The sequence below is a fragment of the Polistes fuscatus genome, unplaced genomic scaffold (assembly GCF_010416935.1).
Source record: "Polistes fuscatus isolate 324 unplaced genomic scaffold, CU_Pfus_HIC Scaffold20, whole genome shotgun sequence".
Lineage (NCBI taxonomy): Eukaryota > Metazoa > Arthropoda > Insecta > Hymenoptera > Vespidae > Polistes > Polistes fuscatus.
In genome coordinates this window covers 444849-463009 of record NW_025113097.1, presented here as the reverse complement: position 1 = coordinate 463009, position 18161 = coordinate 444849, and the positions used below count along the sequence as shown (strand labels likewise).

Genomic DNA, 18161 nt, shown 5'->3' with positions numbered 1-18161 from the left:
GAAGAAGAAAACTAATGTATTAGTCAATTCCGCGGTGCAGAAAGGAAGAAAACGTATCTCTTCTATACCTACACAACAGGACAAATACTAGCGAAAGGAAAAATAAAAAAGAAAAAGGAAACAAACATACCTAAACATCCCGTAATCGTTTAAAAAGGAAATGCATGCATCAATAAATGTGGGATGCGAGCGCCTCCAAGGCAAACACTTAAATAGGCATTCGCGAGGAGATTGGACGGTGGGCCCTGGATAACTCAATGGTTAAAAAGCAGTCGCCCAGAAAGCGGAAGATCCGGGTTCGAGCCAATTTTTTCACGAATCATCCTACATAAATAAAAGGAAGGGAAAGCAAAATAGTATACAGCTCATAATACATTTTATAGACATATCGGTGCTCTAGTCAACAAATAATTAATAATAACAATTATTATAATCCGCTCAAGAAAGAGAGAGAGAGAGATAAAATAAAACAATACACACATATACATACATATGCACACATATGCTAGGTACGAATTGATAATTGACGTAAAAGAGTGTCTCTAAACGGTGTTGCTTTGATTCGTAATATAATAATAATAATAATAAAACATATCGCGTTACAAATTTGGCTAAATAAAAGAGGCATATATATGTATATGTAAATTTCGTATATGTATACATATGTGTGTGTCGATGATATGGTGTTCGATAATGGTTGTTGTAATAAATGATGTTTAGATCGCTGCTGCGTGACAGCCAATAAGGATATGCTGTTTCCCACGAAAAATGTGCCATTTGTTCCAAGTGCTGTATCTTATTATTAAATACTTACGTAATTATCGCGATACGTATGATCGTATACATATATTACATATACACGATTAAGAAAGGAAAAAAAAGAAACAAGGATTAAAATCTATGAGAATGCGTTTAAAAATCGATACGCAATTTTGGTTGTGTTTTTTTGTTTTTTTAAACGATTCATAGGATTCATCAAAAAACGCGCCGGCTTCTTCGTCATTTTATAAATGTTAATAATCGTTTCGCGTCGACGTAACGTTTGATGAGCGAGAGAGATCGAGATCATAAAAGATACATACATTATTTACATATGTATAATATAATCTATAGAGAAATGAGATAAATCACGAATAATCTTGTATTAACATATTTTCCTACTACCGAGAATTCTATTATGTCAATGCGTAAAATCGTGTTTTCAAATGAAACTACTTCTACGATTGATTAAATAACCGTAAAATCAAATGAATTTCAACATTTCTCGATCTCAAACGTAACGGGATTATTGATCGTTTCGATCGACAGCCTTCCTCGATACAGAGTGTGGTCGCAATTCGTATATCGATGTAAGATTTATAATCGTAACGAATCCTAAAATACAACAAAAATAGATATATATATAAATAAATAAATAAATAAAAATACGTATATAAAAATATATATATAAAAATATATTATTAATATATAAATGATAAATATATATATAATGGAAACAAAATAATGGCTGACAGCCCGAAATCAAAATACAAAATGTAATTTAACGTGTCGGATATTTAAAAACGAATTTCTAATTCGATTTTAAAAAATAATGTTCGATCACGTTTATTAGTCACCCTAAACTGTGTATCCCTATCTCTCTTCGTCTCATTCTTATCATCGACTCCCCCACAATCTCGAAGCAACCCTAACTTTAATCGCCGTCCCAGCAATATGTTCGTATCACGCTAATCAAAAGGCAACCGAAGCAACTCATCAAAATAGATAATCAAAGCTAATAGCGTCCCTTCGAATATCTCATTCTATTAACGTCGCTGGATACACTGCATCGATTAAATTCTCTTCGAGAATACACGATTTGACCAGATTAGGACTCGAATTTGTACTATATTCTCTCACCGTGGTGTTTCTAATCGCATAATCGCATACAAATGACGAGAGAATTTGTCGAAACGCATACGCGATACACGTATACAGGATGATTAATCGAAAGTTGCCAGGTGGGATCTCTGAAACGATTTTTTTTCTTTACAATTAATTACTCTTTTCTTCCATTTCATTGTTTTCTTTATCTTTATTTTTCTTTTCTTTTTTTCGAAGAAGAAGAAGAGGAAGAAGAGTAATTAATCTATGAAAATATTTAATAACTTTTGACCCACCTATATAAGTATTATACGTGCATATATATATTCGGGACTTAAAACAACAAAATAATAAGAAAAATCAAATTATACAGACGAAAGTATTTTTTGAACGTACCTTTTTTCTTAACTTAACGATAAAAAACAAATATTATACAAACGAAAAAAAAAAGATGAGATAAAAAGAAAATATAATAATCGGAATGGTGAGGGAGGACAAAAATTTATTTGAAAAGAACAAATTTTAAATTATCTAATTTAACGTTATCATATCGAGAATTAATGAGAAAAATCAAACTCGTCTAAGAGAAAAATGAATTATTATAATTATTAAACGGTCTGCATCCAGCTTAAATCTCTTTCAATAAAACAAACATTATCCTCACAGTGACTGTCTAGAATATATAAAAAGCTTTTATTGTGAATAACACTTCTACACACTTATGCATAAACATATAATAAGAATTGTAAATATATTATAAACGCGACGTGTTTTAACCATAATGATTAATATTTGTTAAGATGGGTCTTTTATATTTTCTAATCGCACGTGCCTATCTTCGTTAATTTACAATACAAAAATTATAATTAAAAGATTTCCTTTCCTTTTTTTTTCTTTTCTTTTTTCTATTTATTGGTTCATACTAGCTACGTTAGCCTTTTTCGGGATATACAAAAATCAATGATCAAAAGAGAATCTCAATTGCATTTATAAAAATTCACGAGAGTTTTTAGCGATGTACACGTATACGTATATAATTTATGCTTCAAATTAAACCGAGAATAAAAAAAAAGAAAAAAAAAGAAAAAAATAACAGATAGGAAAATTACGATCGAAGTGCGAAACGATGAATATAATTTCTTTTGAGTAAAATTTAAGAGTTGCTTTTTGCGAAGAGCAGAAAAAGAAGAAGAAGGAATAATTAAATTAATAAATAGAAAAAAAAGAAAATAATTACAAAAAAAAAAGAATCAAATATTAAATAAGAAACAAATTAAAAAGTCAGCACAGCACATACATTATATATATATATATAGTGTTTGTATAACGATTAATATAATATAATTATTATTATCACACGTGTGTGAAGCGTCATTTAAGTCGCAGCCGATAATATTTTATATGCGATTGGATTAAAAATAAAGACAATTTCTTACGATTAGACCAATTAACGTATAAATATAAAAGATATATATATATATATACATACATAATTGTAAAGCATTAAAACAAAGAAAGAAAGAAAGAAAGAAAGAAAAAAAAAAGATAAAAAAATAATAAAAATAAAAATAAAATAAAATATAAAATTACAAGTATGTGTAGAGAAAGAGTAAATCGATACTCCAATGCAATGTCTCTGAATTGAAGAATATAGCAAAGCGTGCTCGCCTTTTTGACGAAACTAGGAGAGTGCCAAATAGATTTTGAAAGTTTATACATGCGAAAATATATAGTGTTTTTCCGTGCGCAAAGAGAGTGTTGTGTGTGCATACATAAATATATTAGATAGTATATCTATGGACGTTTACGTGAAATTTTTATAGAGTGTGTTGTAAGAATGTATACACGTATATAAATTGATATATTATATTATATTATATTATAAAATAACGCGATAAGATTTAACAAAAAAAATGAAATATCTCGTTTCTCGTTGGATTCATCTCTTCGTTAAGAGAGATCGAAAAAAAAAAAGAAAAGAAAGATAATCTATAATAATCAAACTTGAAACTCACGTCGATTCGATATATAATAATAATAATAATAATAATAATAATAATAATAATAATATTAATATCCGGAGGCCGTCAATACTTTTCCCCGTTAACGTCAATAATAATAATAATAATAATAATAATAATATTTAACAAATCAGCGAGATATGAACGAGATGATCATCTTTCCGAGATGATCCATCGAGATCGAATTAATGAACACTTAAGTGTAATTATAATAAGCATATATGGAAGATTTAAAATGTCTGATATGAGAGATCTACCTAATGTGTTTTAAAGAGTTGTGTATATGGTAGACATAATTTATCGTGCTGATGTGTGTCATATAATACTATCTATGTATATTAAATATTCAATTATCTCGCGTTAGATCCTATGACCTGGTCTCCTCATCAAAATAATCTGATCGCGAATCAAACTGTTTAATTAAATCAATAGCAGAAAATCAATTATAGAATAAAATATGAAGTATATGGACGAGGTCAAAGTATCTACAAACATTTTCTCATCGTCATCGTGTAAATGTGCAGAATAATTTTAAATCTGTCATTAGTAAATGAAGAAAAAAATGATCTTTGTCAGCTGTACCGAAAAGAAAATTGTCAACCGTCGAAGAGATCATCCTTGAATGATCCTTTATTCCTTTGCCCTCACCCCCTCCCCTACATACACCCTCTCCTTCTCTAAATAAGTGTGCTTGCCAATACCTCAGAATAAATTTCGACCAATCTACTTGTCTATAATCATATCCCAAAACGTTTACTCTTTCGAAGTATTATACTATACTGCTTGTTCGCGCATCAACTGTCTCAACTTCCTTGAGATATTTTACAATGAACACATCCCATTTTCCTCTTCTTCAGCTCCCCCTCTTCTTTTGTCACTTTTAACTTTTCAAGCACCTCTCTCTCTTACGATTATCGACTCTCTTCCACGTCGAATCATGTACACGTACATACATATTTACACACATACATTACAGACACACACGTGTATCGGCTTTCTAAGGATATATAATAATTCTCAGATATATGCATATCGATAAGTTATTATATATAAATATATATAATATATAATAATAATTATAATATTATATATATTATATATATTTATATATAATTATTAATGTCAATTTTTATGAAGAAATATATTTTGACAAATTCTTCTTCAAAATGATCTTGCAAAAAAAAAAAAAGAAACAAAAGTAATAAAGCGTAAAAAAGTGAAAAAGAAAAAAGGAAAATGAAAGAAAATGGAGGATAAAAAAGAAAGAAAAAAAAATAATGAATAGGAATTTTAAATGGGATATTCCCGTCCGATTGATTTCTAACAGCACTTTTGTCGATCTCATTATTCTAATCATCAACGATAAATCAAGCCAATAATCGCACGATTCAATTCATGTCTATAAGGATATATTTTTAATGATATCTCAACATTAACATTAACTACGCGTGTTAGATAAAGAGCGGTGATCCTTTTTACTTGCTTGCAGTGAGAAGTAATAATAATGGCTTATATTGTAATATTAGAATTATTCATTTTCTAATTATTTTAATGTAGCGAGTTAGATTAGGATGTGTAATTTGTAAAACATTAATTATATATAGAAAGAGTATATTTTTCAATCACGATTACCATAAGTTCTTTGTCCGAACGATGAATTAATCCTTCGTAACACCATGTAATTTGTAAGTCATACATTTATCAATATTTGTTCAATTTTATTCCACTTTATTCATTGTGTTGCTTCATATATTGATTTTTTTTTTTTTAATATAACGTACTTAGAATATCATTTATTTATCTTATTGTAAGTAATAGTCTCTCACGTTGTCATAGTTATTCTGTAGATAGGAATAAAACCTAGGATATGAAGAGTTAAAAATTAATGAATATTATTGTTATTGTATATTGAATATAATATGCGTTCTCGTCTTCGTTCGTATGCATTTGAAAATACGTTTATTTAGAAGATAATTGCATTTTCAATGGATAGACAATATAATATATCTTCGTGTCCCAGCATTATTGCTTCTCACAGCATATACATTTTAGAATGTCGATATATATGATACCTACATAGATTAGAAACGTTGAGATCTCTATCGTTGGCTCGCTAGCTTTGTGTACTTTATGGTAAAACGTGAGGCAAATGTACAGAGGCGTAAAAAGTGTGTTATATTTCTTATTTTTTTTTTTTACCATACTGTTCTAGTAGTTTAGTTTTTTCTATAGAAAATCTATACCTTTTTGTTTGTGCTACGTATATTTAATTTAGACTATTGAAGATTTTTATAAAAACACACATACACGCTCGCACAATTTTGATTAAATTTGAAAATAAATAGATGTTTCATATAATATCTATATTAATACTCATAGAATACTCAAGTATGCTTATACGCCTCTGGATTTCCGATTTTTATCGTTAATATCTTTAATATCGCTAGTTCTCGTATAGAATATAAACTATTAACAGAAAAAAATACTACACCGTTGTGAGGAAACTGTATGTTCATAATATGTCGCAAGTATCATTTCGTTCGAAATGAAAAAAATACAAAATCCTATTACCTACAGTTACATTTATTCACGAATACAAAAAATATAATACTAATAATATCTATCATAAAATCTTTTCAAGTGTTTGAATAAAATAATAAGAAAGGTTTATCTCTTACATATATATATATAAATTTTGTTAATTGAAATAAAGAAATGCATCGGACCACTGAAATTAGAAATGATTTTATACTGTAAATTTCTATGCCATTTTATTATCTCGAACAAATTGATTCTTGTGACAAACATTATATTATAATTAATACGTTTTATGTCTAATAAGAGATTGGATAGTAACGATTAGCTTACTTCTAGATTTACAAAGCTAGAGATTAGAAAAAAATATATATAACGAAATATTAGATGTCGTATAGTGTGTCATATATTAGTATTTACATACCCTATCTACCTAAATACACCATTTACGTAATCTAAGTTTTCTCTCTCATCAAAGTTTAGCGAATACATATAGTAGATGAATGCGTGTTAGTATCTAGTATTTCTCGAACGTATTAGATCTTAATTGTTAGTCAAATCAGTTTTGACAGAAGTGTATGCTGCAATAACATAATATGTGAATGTTGCCGTTTTCATTTCGTTTGATATGTCTTTATTACCGTGCGAAGAAGCATTACTTGTTTATTGGCTGTTAAGCTTTGTTAATAAAATAATAACAAATTTTATGTCGCCAGCCATGTATACAAGCATACCCATCCTGATTATTTCAACAAAACTATATTTATAATAAGTTTTAAAAAAGAATATTTAAATATATTGAAACATAAATATTGAATTATCGATATATTATAAAATCTATAAAAAAACGTGAATTTTTAAATTTTAGAGATCATCTGCTCCTTTAAAATAATATAATCTTTTTTTAAGGACATTTTCCATGAAATCATAAATAATGGATATTTAAATATTTCGATTTAAATGTGCCATTTTGCATGTATAAATATATGTAGTTTGTTTTTCTGATAATATATATAATAATATATATAATATATATAAAATATAATAAATATATATAATAGATATATATATTAGTTATATAAAATTAAAACAAAACGATCTTACGCGCGTAAAATTCATATATTCCAATTTGCTAAACAAGTGTCCTGTCCATTTCGTCGTTTCTTGTGTCAAGAATGGTTAGAATCGGTGGTTGACAAAGGAACTCGGCGAATAGGAACTAATCAAGATGGCCGCAACTAACTCGAGTTTACCCAGTGAAATTCCAACGAAGAAGGAAGATGAATTCAACGAGTTTTATACAGAGGTATATAATGTAACACAAATAATAATAATAATTAATTATTTATATTTCTTTTAACTATACGATCTATCTTTTTCTATTATTACATAACGACGAAAATAAATACATTTTTAGTCCAAATTCCTACAAACGTCACTTTGTATATATCGTTTTATAACATTAAAACAATTTATTATTAACGATTTAAACATTTTCAAAGTAAATATATTTAATAATACATATTGTTACAAAATGTCTTTAAAATTTTTCTAATTTTTCTTATAATTATTAATACGGAAATAAATTCTAACCTCTATATATCTATGCATGTATATAAATTTACACTGATCTAAGTTCTTACATGACTCTGTAATTTTGTATCTCTATGCAGGTTAAGGAAATCGAAAAAAGGGATTCCGTGTTGACTCCTAAACAACAAATTGACAGATTATTGCGGCCTGGTTCTTCTTATTTTAATTTGAATCCATTTGAAGTTTTACAAATAGATCCAAGTACTTCTATAGATGAAATCAAAAAAAAATATCGACGTGTAAGTATAATTTTATTCTTGTGAATGTTAACATTCAATAAAATAAAGATTTTTATTGATAGATGTCCATCCTTGTACATCCTGACAAGAATCAAGATGATGCGGAAAGAGCGCAACAAGCTTTTGAAAGTAAACGAGATTTTATTTATAACTGATTGATTTATTGTGTCATTTATTAATTATAAATTAATTTAAATTTTACAGTTGTTAATAAAGCATGGAAGACGTTGGAAAACGAGGAAACGAGGGCAAAATGTATGGACGTTATCGAAGAAGCAAAAGCACGTACGGATCACATGGTAAGATTTTGTAATTGTTTAAACAAAATAGCACGTAGACATCTTTTTAGTAGTATGTTTAATTATAGATTGCTGAGAAAAAGAAAAAATTAAAAAAAGAAGGCAAGACAGATACATTGGCAGCTAACATGTTGGAAGAAGAAACCGAAGAAGGTTATAGACATGCCGTTTGGGTAATGACAATGAAATTATTTGCTGATATGGAACGACGAAGGTAAGCTTCTTCTTATAACGTATTATGTACAACGTAAATTATAATATATCGACGCCAATGTTTCATATAAATCAATATCATTCATATTTCTTGCATTCATAATCGTTAGTTCATAAACTTACTTTTCTTTTGGATAATTGTTATTTTATAGAAGAGAATTAGCAACGAGAGATGCCGAACAACGAAAGAGAAAACGAGAAGAAGAATTGTCTGCGGAAGCTCAAGCAGCTTTAGAACGTGAATGGCAAAAAAACTTTGAAGAATCTAGACAATCACGAGTCGATAGCTGGAAAGCGTTTCAATCTGGTTCTAACGCAACTAAACAAAAGAAGACAAAGAAATTGAAAGCCTTTAGGCCTCCAAAAACGAAGGCCGAATCTCGATAATTAAAAATGTACGTGTATCGCCTCTTCTTCTTATCATGGGACTCTTTACAATTAGCACTGGTTCCAATCTCATTCGCTCCAATGTTATTTCATAGAAATTTTCAGCAGAACAATTTTAGATCATATTAATTCTATACATACACATTGTATGACATCGTATGCGCGTATCAACTTAACAAATGTCCATAATAATAATAATAATCATCGATTTTTCTCACTTTCAATCCACACTTATTTAGAAAAAAAAAAAAGAAAGAAAGTAAGTAAGCTGTTAACTCTTTTATTGAAAATCAAAGTATAAATGAAGTAAAAGTAAAGAAAAAAAAAAAGGAAAAATAGAAAGAAAAAGGAAGGAAGAGAATAAAATATTCAAAGTGTTAGAAGAAATGTGCGTGCAAGGGAGTGATATCAATATGGAAAGACAGAGAATAAAAAAAAAAAATAATACTAGAATACGAATTGCGCGAGCATCTTTATTGTATACTATGTATGTATCATGAATGAATGGTATGCGTGCTTGTATATGTATGTTACGGATGGATTTACGTAAATGTATGAGTGAGAAAATTGCAATGCTGCTTACATGGCCCGAGTAAGTTGCATCTCGATCTTCCATATGGTGATGAAAACTAATTGAATTGAAAATACATACAATTAAAAATTCAATGATTCATCTTATTATGGTGTATTAAAATTGAATAAGAATATTAGAATAATATCCGACGTATAGTACCAACTCAGCTTTTACAAAGCACCAAAATACTTTTATAATATTGCGTCACTACTAAATATAGTAGTATAATTCAGATTTAATAAAAGTATAAAACTACTTTTCGTGGGATTTGATTATCGAAAACGTACTTTGAACAAGAATAAGAACGTACATTCCAATGTTTTTGGAAATTGTAACAGAATGCATAAGACTTTCAATTTTTCATACTGCCTAAGCTATAAAAAAAAATATACACAAGCAACATATACATATATATGAAAGCCCAAATTTTACAATATCCGAAAGTGCCATACATTTAAATATCGTATGTTACACATTTAAAACTTAACATATTTAAACTCTATATGTGTATCTCGCGTTAAAAAGATAATAATTATTATTATTATTACGATATAATTATAATTATTAATTATAATAATAATATAATTATTATTAATTATTAATTATAATAATAATATAATTATTATTATTACAATTGTTATTTTAATGATTTAGAAATTAGGCTAAATGTGTATGTAAAATGTTGTTTGTTTAAAATGATCCTTTAAAAACAACGGACTATAGTACAAAGGACCGTATCGCACCATGAACTTCGCGGGCCATGTAATCGTGACATCTAGTTTACCGATGCATCATTTGGCGCATAATGCATATATTTTTACGTGCACTTGGTCCAAACATAATTCATAAGATTATTATAAATATGATGAATTTATAAAAAAGAAAAAAAAAAGAAAAGAAGAATTTTATTATTGTATTTCTTGTTTTAAACGTATTTACCTTTAATAATGAGCGATAGTGAAAATAAAAAAATAATCGTCGTACAGAAATTATGTAAAATGATTAACGAAACAAAAAGTAACAAGAAAAAGAAAGATTTTATCTCGAGTGATAACGAGAAAAAAAATAGAAAGCAAATGTGTATCTACTTTGCGTCGATTCTTTTAAAATTAATGCGATTAGAAATTTAATAAAGAAAAATCAATGTATTATAACAAAAAAAGATACAGAAATGTGATTAGAAAACAAACAAAATGATTTCAACTTTGTTTTCTAAACGCACATTAATAGAAAAAAAAATATTTTAAATGTACCAGAAAAAGAAAATTTTTTTTTTTAATAACTGTTACTACTCGTGAATATATTTCTTCGCCGATCTACAATTCTCTTTGACGTATTCAATTATTGCACAAATAAATTTTCGATTCAAATCAATGAATTATATTTGACTATAAATATATATATATAAAAATACATATATATATATATATAATATTTACACAAAACTTTTCGACGTTATTTTACAATACGCGACGAACAAATCTATTAATTTGTTTGTTTTTATTCATTTTATAATTAATCGTTTGAAATGTATTTACATTATTTTTCTTGTATAACGTAGACAGAATGAAATGCATAAAAATGGTGTCGCCATAACTTTGTTACACGCTCATCGAACTCTTTTATTATTATCTATCATATTTTACTTGTATATCTTTTTTTTTCTATTGCAATCGATCGAATTAATTAACATTCGTTATCAAATCTTGTATTATAATTATTATTATATTTTAATACATTTATTCGAAGAACAGGACTACATTTTGAATGATAAAAAGAAAAGAAAAAGAAAGAAATAACTAGCACGTCTCATACGAGGAAGCATTATTATATATTATTTACTATATCCGGAGGCTCTTATGTGCAGCACGGTCTAGTTAAATGCATTTCACGTGAGTACACATTACCATCCGGAGTTGGCACGTGATCCGAACGCGAAATGAAAAACCAACGGCGATCTACGCACCTGCGTTTCTACTTTTATTTTTTATTTTTCAATGAACTCTCCTTATATTTTTTATTGCATACATATCAAATTGTAATTCAATCGATCCTACTCCATTTTCTTATCTTTCTTTTTCTTTTAATTCTTAATTAACACTCAAGAAACAAAAAAATATATCAATGAATGAAAAGAAATAAAAAAAAAGTAAACAATAACAAATTTCCATGCAAAGAATATCATTTAAAACGATGATATTAATATTTCTCGAAGATATAATTTCAAACGAAACGACACAAATTTGCGAACCGAAATTTGGCGGCAAAGCAGAGTTCGGAACGCGTTCGTTCGTCTTCGGTAAGCTTCGTGGCTGTCGGTAATGGCGATTGGCTAAGGTCTTGTAAAGGTTCAAAAGAGGGGAAACGCACGCGTGGAACGTGTTATTGTAAAAGCGCTTCTCACGCGCAACAGGTATCAGTGGTTTACCGTCCTTTCAAATTTTCGTTTTAAGGTGAGACCGTCAGCTTGGATATTTTTTGTTTAACACGTAAATATCGTTTAAAGGATAGATCAGTGGAGTCGTGCAGAGAAAAAGGACAATTCCAAAATGTATTAGAAAAGGAAATAAGCTATAGCATCTTTGTTACGAGAACAATTCTTTGAGTTTTACCTGAGAAGTGATAGAAAGAGAAAGATAGATAAAAAGATCAATAGATAGATAGAGGAGAGAGAGAGAGAGAGAGAGAGAGAGAGAGAATGCTTGACACCGGCTCGTGCACCTTGACGTATAGTATTCTTCTTGGATAAACACAAAGTTATCTCTCCTTTGAAATAGTCTTTTTATATTTTGTATTATACATACTTCATTTAGATTGCATACTTCGTCATCAAATTTCGATTCCCAGAATAAAAAAATCAAAAAAAAAAAAGCACACGCGAAATGTTATTATTTAAAGTATATTCGTCAATGAAAATTTCGAACGATGCGATAGATAATTCGGCTCGTTTATTCCAAAGATTAGATCTTAAATATACTTAAAAATAAATCATATATTATATAAATATAAAATATAATATAGGAAAGAGAAAAGAATCGTATTTGTACGTTGTAACACCGAACGTTCTCAGATTTACCGAAGTTAAAAGTATATATGTATTAGTATGATATAAGAAGTATGTATATGTAGTCAAAGAAACGCGTGCGTCAGCAGCAACGTGTGTGCAATTCAGGTATCCATTCTTTTCTCTCTTTTCCTCTTTCTCTCTCTCTCTCTCTCTCTCTTTCTCTCTTTTACATTTACCATCTCTATCGAAAGTATACGCAACGTTGAGTGACGTCGCACATATGAGCTTGCGCGCGCGCGTGCACGCGTTCGTTGTGTACAGTATTAGTGCGTACGTGCGCCGCGTCGCAGGAACGTCCAGGTAAAAAAAAGAAGAAGACGAAGACCAAGAGGAGGAAGAAGAAGAAGAAGAAGAAGAGGAGAAGAATAAGGGAACGGAGGAGGTGCGGCACGACACTCTGAACGAGGAGAAGCGAGTCCAGTGAGCCGTTCGCCGCGTGTCGTGCTTGATCTTTCTCTGCGTCTTCCATTTTGGAGAACCAACAACGTTCCAACTTTTTATATAAACGATATATATATATTTTTTTTGGCGGGATTTTTCAATAATTTTTCTCAATTTCTAACATAAATATTATTAGCGTTATTTGACTTATTCAAGAATGGATACGACGACGACAGAGGAGTTGTTTAATAATGACAAGTTTTTCTTCGTTTTTTTTTAAAGTTTTTTATAATTAATTTAAACAAAGAGTGAGATAGATATAAAGAGAGAAGAAGGAAAATAAAAAAGAACCATTGTAGTGTTCGTCTTCGTTGTAAGAGTTGTATCGTTAGCCTTGACGGGCGCCAGCCGGTCGCGTGTACTCTCACGCGCACGTGCACGCACCGATACCCTTCGAACGTAACTGAACATCCAGTTCAGGGATTGGATTAGTCTCTTTCTTTCTCTTTCCTTCTCTTTCTCTCTCTCTCTCTCTCTCTTTCTCTTTCTCGTTTGTTTCCTTTCTTTTTCTATGTTTTTTGTTCGTAAATTTATCAAGATTCGTTGGGATTTTGAGTGATAAGAAGAAGAACCTAAATAGTATTGGATGTATGAGTAAAAGAAAAGAATTTGAGACATATTATGTGAGATTTTTTAGTAAAAGAGGAGCACCATGTCGACGACCGACGTGGTACGAATTTCTCCTCAGCAGCAGCAACAACAACAACAACAACAGCAGCAGCAGCAGCAACAGCAACAGGGATCGTCGCTCGACGAGGAACAAGGGTATATTATAATATTCTTATTCATTTATTTTATTTATTCTAAAATGAATTGAAATATTTTCATTCCTTTGATAGAGAAAAAGAAAGAATATAATATATTCGAAGAAAAATAAGAAATAGATAATCAAATTTATTATAGGAGAGTATACGAAATTTAGATACGAGATATTAAGGACATCGTAATGATTTTAGGCAAATTTCAATTTCGTAGATATACATTTAGAAAAATTTGGTACTATTTAATAACGCATAATATACTTCACGTGTCAGGTATCATGTTATCTACATATTACATATTATAAATCACTCGACGTACCGAATATATCATGTATTACGTATTACGTGAGACACCATTGAAGGCATACCATATTCTTTCTCTCTTTTTTTTTCTCCTTCGCGTTCTTCCTATACCAACATAAACGAGAACCGGTAAAATAGCAATTACTAAATTTATTATTATCAATTATAAACAAGGGGATAATAACGTTACATATATATATATAGTATACATATATAGGATAAAATGATGAAAAATGATTAATCCTTCCCGAAGAATGTAATTTAAATTTGTGTATCCCTTTTTCTTTTTTGTAAGGAAATTCTTTAGTAAATACGGTATCATTCAATATGGCGTCTTTGGTGATATTTCGAACTTTCATATCGTTAAGGTAACAGTCGAACGGTTTATCAGTGTTATTTGCGTTATACTTTCTATGTCGCTCGAGGCGATAAACGCTTCTACGTGCGCGAACGTTCGCTCGCGAAAGATAGAAAGAAATAAATCAAGAGAAATAAGGAAAGAATAAAAGAAAGAAAGAAAGAAAAAGAGAGAGAGAGAACTTTGAACACTGTGAGACTACTACTCGTCGTTGGAATAAGACGTCCGCGCGAAAACCTGTTTTCACCTTTTATCCGGAATGGCTTCGACCGTCTGGCACTGCTCATGTGTGTACGTGTGTTTTTATACCTGTATGCGTGCTATCTTTCGTGAGATGCGTAACCCACGTGAACGTGGCAACGAATTCAATTTCAAATCGATGAACGAGAAGAAGAAGAAAGAATGAAATAAATAAATAAATAAATAAACATTTAAATGATATCGAGTTTGAATTAGCTAAATAAGAAAATCATTCGTATAGGTATATTATGTGTTTACATATGAAAACAATTAAACAAATTTTTTAAGGAAAATTTATATACATTAAAAAATAAATAGTATATACATATGCGTGTGTGTTACACGCGCCTAGATTTCTCCTTCGTTTTTCCATAAACTCGTCGTCGCGAGAGCGGTGATATCGAGAATGGGAAGGATTATTATTCGGACGACGAACCGGACGTCTTCTCCGTAAAGTAGTCAACCCTTTCGTTAGTTCAAACAGTGAAAAAGAATTTAATATTATTTATATATTTATATATATATATAGTATTTAATATTATTATAATTTCTCACATCGAACATTTTCTTCTTTTCAAAGATACCAAGTTAATTATTACTCCGATTAATTTGTAGATACTCGTTACCAACTGACATCTGCTTATACCGAGTGTTAGTAATATATCGATTGGGATTACTATTCGAACGATTGCTTTCGTTTACTCGTAGAATAATGAGAGAGAAAGTTTTTCTCATTAAATCTTCTTTTACGCGTGTCATTTAATTTATTTATTTATTTATTTATTTATTTATTTATACATTTATTAGCGATGTGAAATCTTATTGTCAGTTAGATCGGTAAAAATCAATATTTAATATTTCACATCGATTCTTAAATGTGTTATTCATTTATGTTATTCATCAGTCTAGTTTTTATCCGTAAAAATTAGTTGGACGATTAGAACAATTTCGTCGTTAAATCTAATAGACTCGCTCTAACGATCCATTTAATTAGCTTTTCGTAGAACTCATTGCATACACACGCATTCGTATATATGTATATACACTTTTGTATAGTGAATAGTCTCGTAAATCGGCTAGTTTTCTTCTCCTCTTCTTCTTTTTCTCGTCGAACGATTCTAATGAGAAAGAAATGGCCTAAACGGAAATGATTAGGCGTTTCGCGAGAGAGTCACGAAGATCACACGGCTTCGATTTTTCTTTTTCCCCCATGTGGTACTATGATAGATGGTTATAATTAAACGAATCTTTGCGTGTCGTCTATAAGCTGATCTTACACCATGTAATTTATTAATATTACGGACATTACGAAATGATGCTTGTATATAAATATGTCTCTCTGTACAAAATCTTTGGACATAAGTTTTCTACTTTTAACTAACAGATTATATGAAAAGATATTTCCTACGTGATTATTTTTTTCCTTTATTTTAATAGGACAAGAACGTGTGTAATGAGAACTTGTAGAAATAATTTTTCGTCTACAAATGATGAGAACAAAAACAAACAGGATAGAGAAGAAGATAACGCGATGTGATATGAGATAAAAGAAGATGCAGGTGTAAGAGAGAGAGAGGTATAAAGGTGTTGCAGCGATATTAGTCACGTTTCTTCTCGATGTATTTGCTCTCGAAGAGTTTCTCTCTCTTTTTCTCTCCTTCAATGTCAATGACTGCTCCCTCGAGGCTAGGTATGACCCCCCGTGCGAACGAGAGTCTCGTCTTTCTGTGTGTCTCGTATGGTCGCGGCCGCCTAGAATGGCGCTTTCACACGGAGGTACAAAGAACCCGCGGTATCCACGAACCTTATCCACGAACCTTATCCATTTTACCTTCTCGCGAACATAATCCACGTTCGAGAAAGAATCGTTCTTACAAAAAAACAAACCAATCCTCCCACATACACGTGCAGTGAAAGTATATCCAACGCGAATTAAGTATATATATATATGTAGAAATATATTTTTATTATTTAATGAAATATCAGTTATTAAATTCTTTTTTCGATTTGTCGCACAATTCTTTATTTTCATTTAAATCGAAAAAAATACCAAGACGAGTTCTTCTCCCGAAGAAATGTTCCGTTATTGCCACCTGACCGGTTAGAAAGCTCGTAAGAGAGAAATAAAAATTCGAACAAGTGAAAAATCTTCTACCCTGCTCCTTTTTTTATTCTTTTCTTTCGCTACTTTTAATATTTTTCTATATTACTTTTCCGTTAGTTCTATCTGTCCAAACGTTGCGATTAAAACTCCGTTGTAAGTTTCCACGGAATTTGTTCTACCTAATATTAAAAAAATAGAAAATATTCATTCATAAAACAAATACTTAAGAAGAATATTTATAATTCATTAAAAATAATCACTCGATAAAGAGAGATGGGGAGAAAATAATAATGAAATATCTCGTAGAAAAAAAAAAAGTATCGGAGTAATACTAGTTATCTCGCTAATGATTTCGCTAATAAGATCATAATTTAACGTGTTTATCTTGGAAACAAACTCGGTCCAATCGGCGTGTTACGACGCTATCAGCTGATTGGTCGTAACACGAGCAGTCTATCCGAGTTGTTACCTAAGCTAGTTCGCCTCTCCTATGCGAGCCGTTGCCTACCTTCCTTTCACTGAAAAACGTCGCCGTTTAGAGAGTGAAATAATGATAAGGACTAGTAGAATAACAACAAGAAAAAAAGTACAAGAAAATGATAGAAAAACTTACTTATTTCTTTATTATTTTTATTTCGCGAATCGGTTAGAAACGGAAATGGTGATTATATATGCGGAGAGAAAGAAATACGTGACACTTGTCAAACGTTCTAATTATAAATCATTATTTCTAGGAAAAATACACGATATAATTTAGGTCAATGAATTATTTGTAAAAGTCAACAGGTTGTTGGACTATTTTCAATGAGGTATCCAAAGATCGATCGATCGATCCGTCAAATCTTGGGAAAAAGAGATAATGTAAAAAAATGCAAACGCGTTCTCATTCGCGAACGAGTTGAGCGCCATGAATAGGCCCAAAGCGGTACTTAGCCAAACGGACCTTAAACCTTAAGGTTGAATAACGGTTTATCCAGTGTTCGTGCATACCTACGACGTGTCTACGGGAATTGCCGTTGCGATTTCTACCGAGCGCAATAGGTATCTATCTAATACACCATAGATACGACCATACACGTCTTCAACGATGCAACGAAAAATTCATTAAACCCGTCCTATCTGTTTCTTTTATTTTTTATTTTATGAACGTAACGTAACGACAC

At 30.2% G+C, this 18161-nt stretch overlaps 3 protein-coding genes and 1 long non-coding RNA gene across 4 annotated transcripts in view; all 4 read left to right on the top strand.

The window, feature by feature from the left end:
• Positions 1–7694, top strand: part of LOC122517453 — a 69025-nt gene extending 61331 nt beyond the window's left edge. Inside the window, exon 8 of the transcript XR_006303862.1 lies at positions 7561–7694. The gene's annotated coding sequence lies outside the window, so the exon portion shown is untranslated. The remainder of the gene's footprint in view (positions 1–7560) is intronic.
• LOC122517452 (dnaJ homolog subfamily C member 8) lies at positions 7601–9410 on the top strand. The gene is made up of 6 exons (XM_043635839.1): positions 7601–7725; positions 8093–8251; positions 8314–8380; positions 8456–8550; positions 8619–8764; positions 8916–9410. The coding sequence occupies exons 1-6, from the start codon at positions 7648–7650 to the stop codon at positions 9148–9150; spliced, it is 780 nt and encodes a 259-aa protein (XP_043491774.1). The 5' UTR covers positions 7601–7647; the 3' UTR covers positions 9151–9410.
• A 2494-nt stretch (positions 9411–11904) lies between these two features.
• Positions 11905–12595, top strand: LOC122517449. Its single transcript, XR_006303860.1, has 2 exons — positions 11905–12137; positions 12231–12595. It is a non-coding gene; the product is annotated as an uncharacterized LOC122517449 (long non-coding RNA).
• A 597-nt stretch (positions 12596–13192) lies between these two features.
• Positions 13193–18161, top strand: part of LOC122517448 (serine-rich adhesin for platelets-like) — a 34662-nt gene continuing 29693 nt past the window's right edge. The window contains 2 exon segments of the mRNA XM_043635835.1: positions 13193–13211; positions 13771–13997. Coding sequence (XP_043491770.1) covers positions 13885–13997 — 113 coding nt within the window. The 5' untranslated portion in view covers positions 13193–13211; positions 13771–13884.

Bases quoted from the DNA above. Each gene is read 5' to 3' on its own strand.
- LOC122517452 (XM_043635839.1), top strand. From the start codon at position 7,648: ATGGCCGCAACTAACTCGAGTTTACCCAGTGAAATTCCAACGAAGAAG. The intron at 7,726-8,092 runs GTATATAATGTA...ATCTCTATGCAG, and splicing joins TCAACGAGTTTTATACAGAG to GTTAAGGAAATCGAAAAAAG. The intron at 8,381-8,455 runs GTAAACGAGATT...TAAATTTTACAG, and splicing joins AGCGCAACAAGCTTTTGAAA to TTGTTAATAAAGCATGGAAG.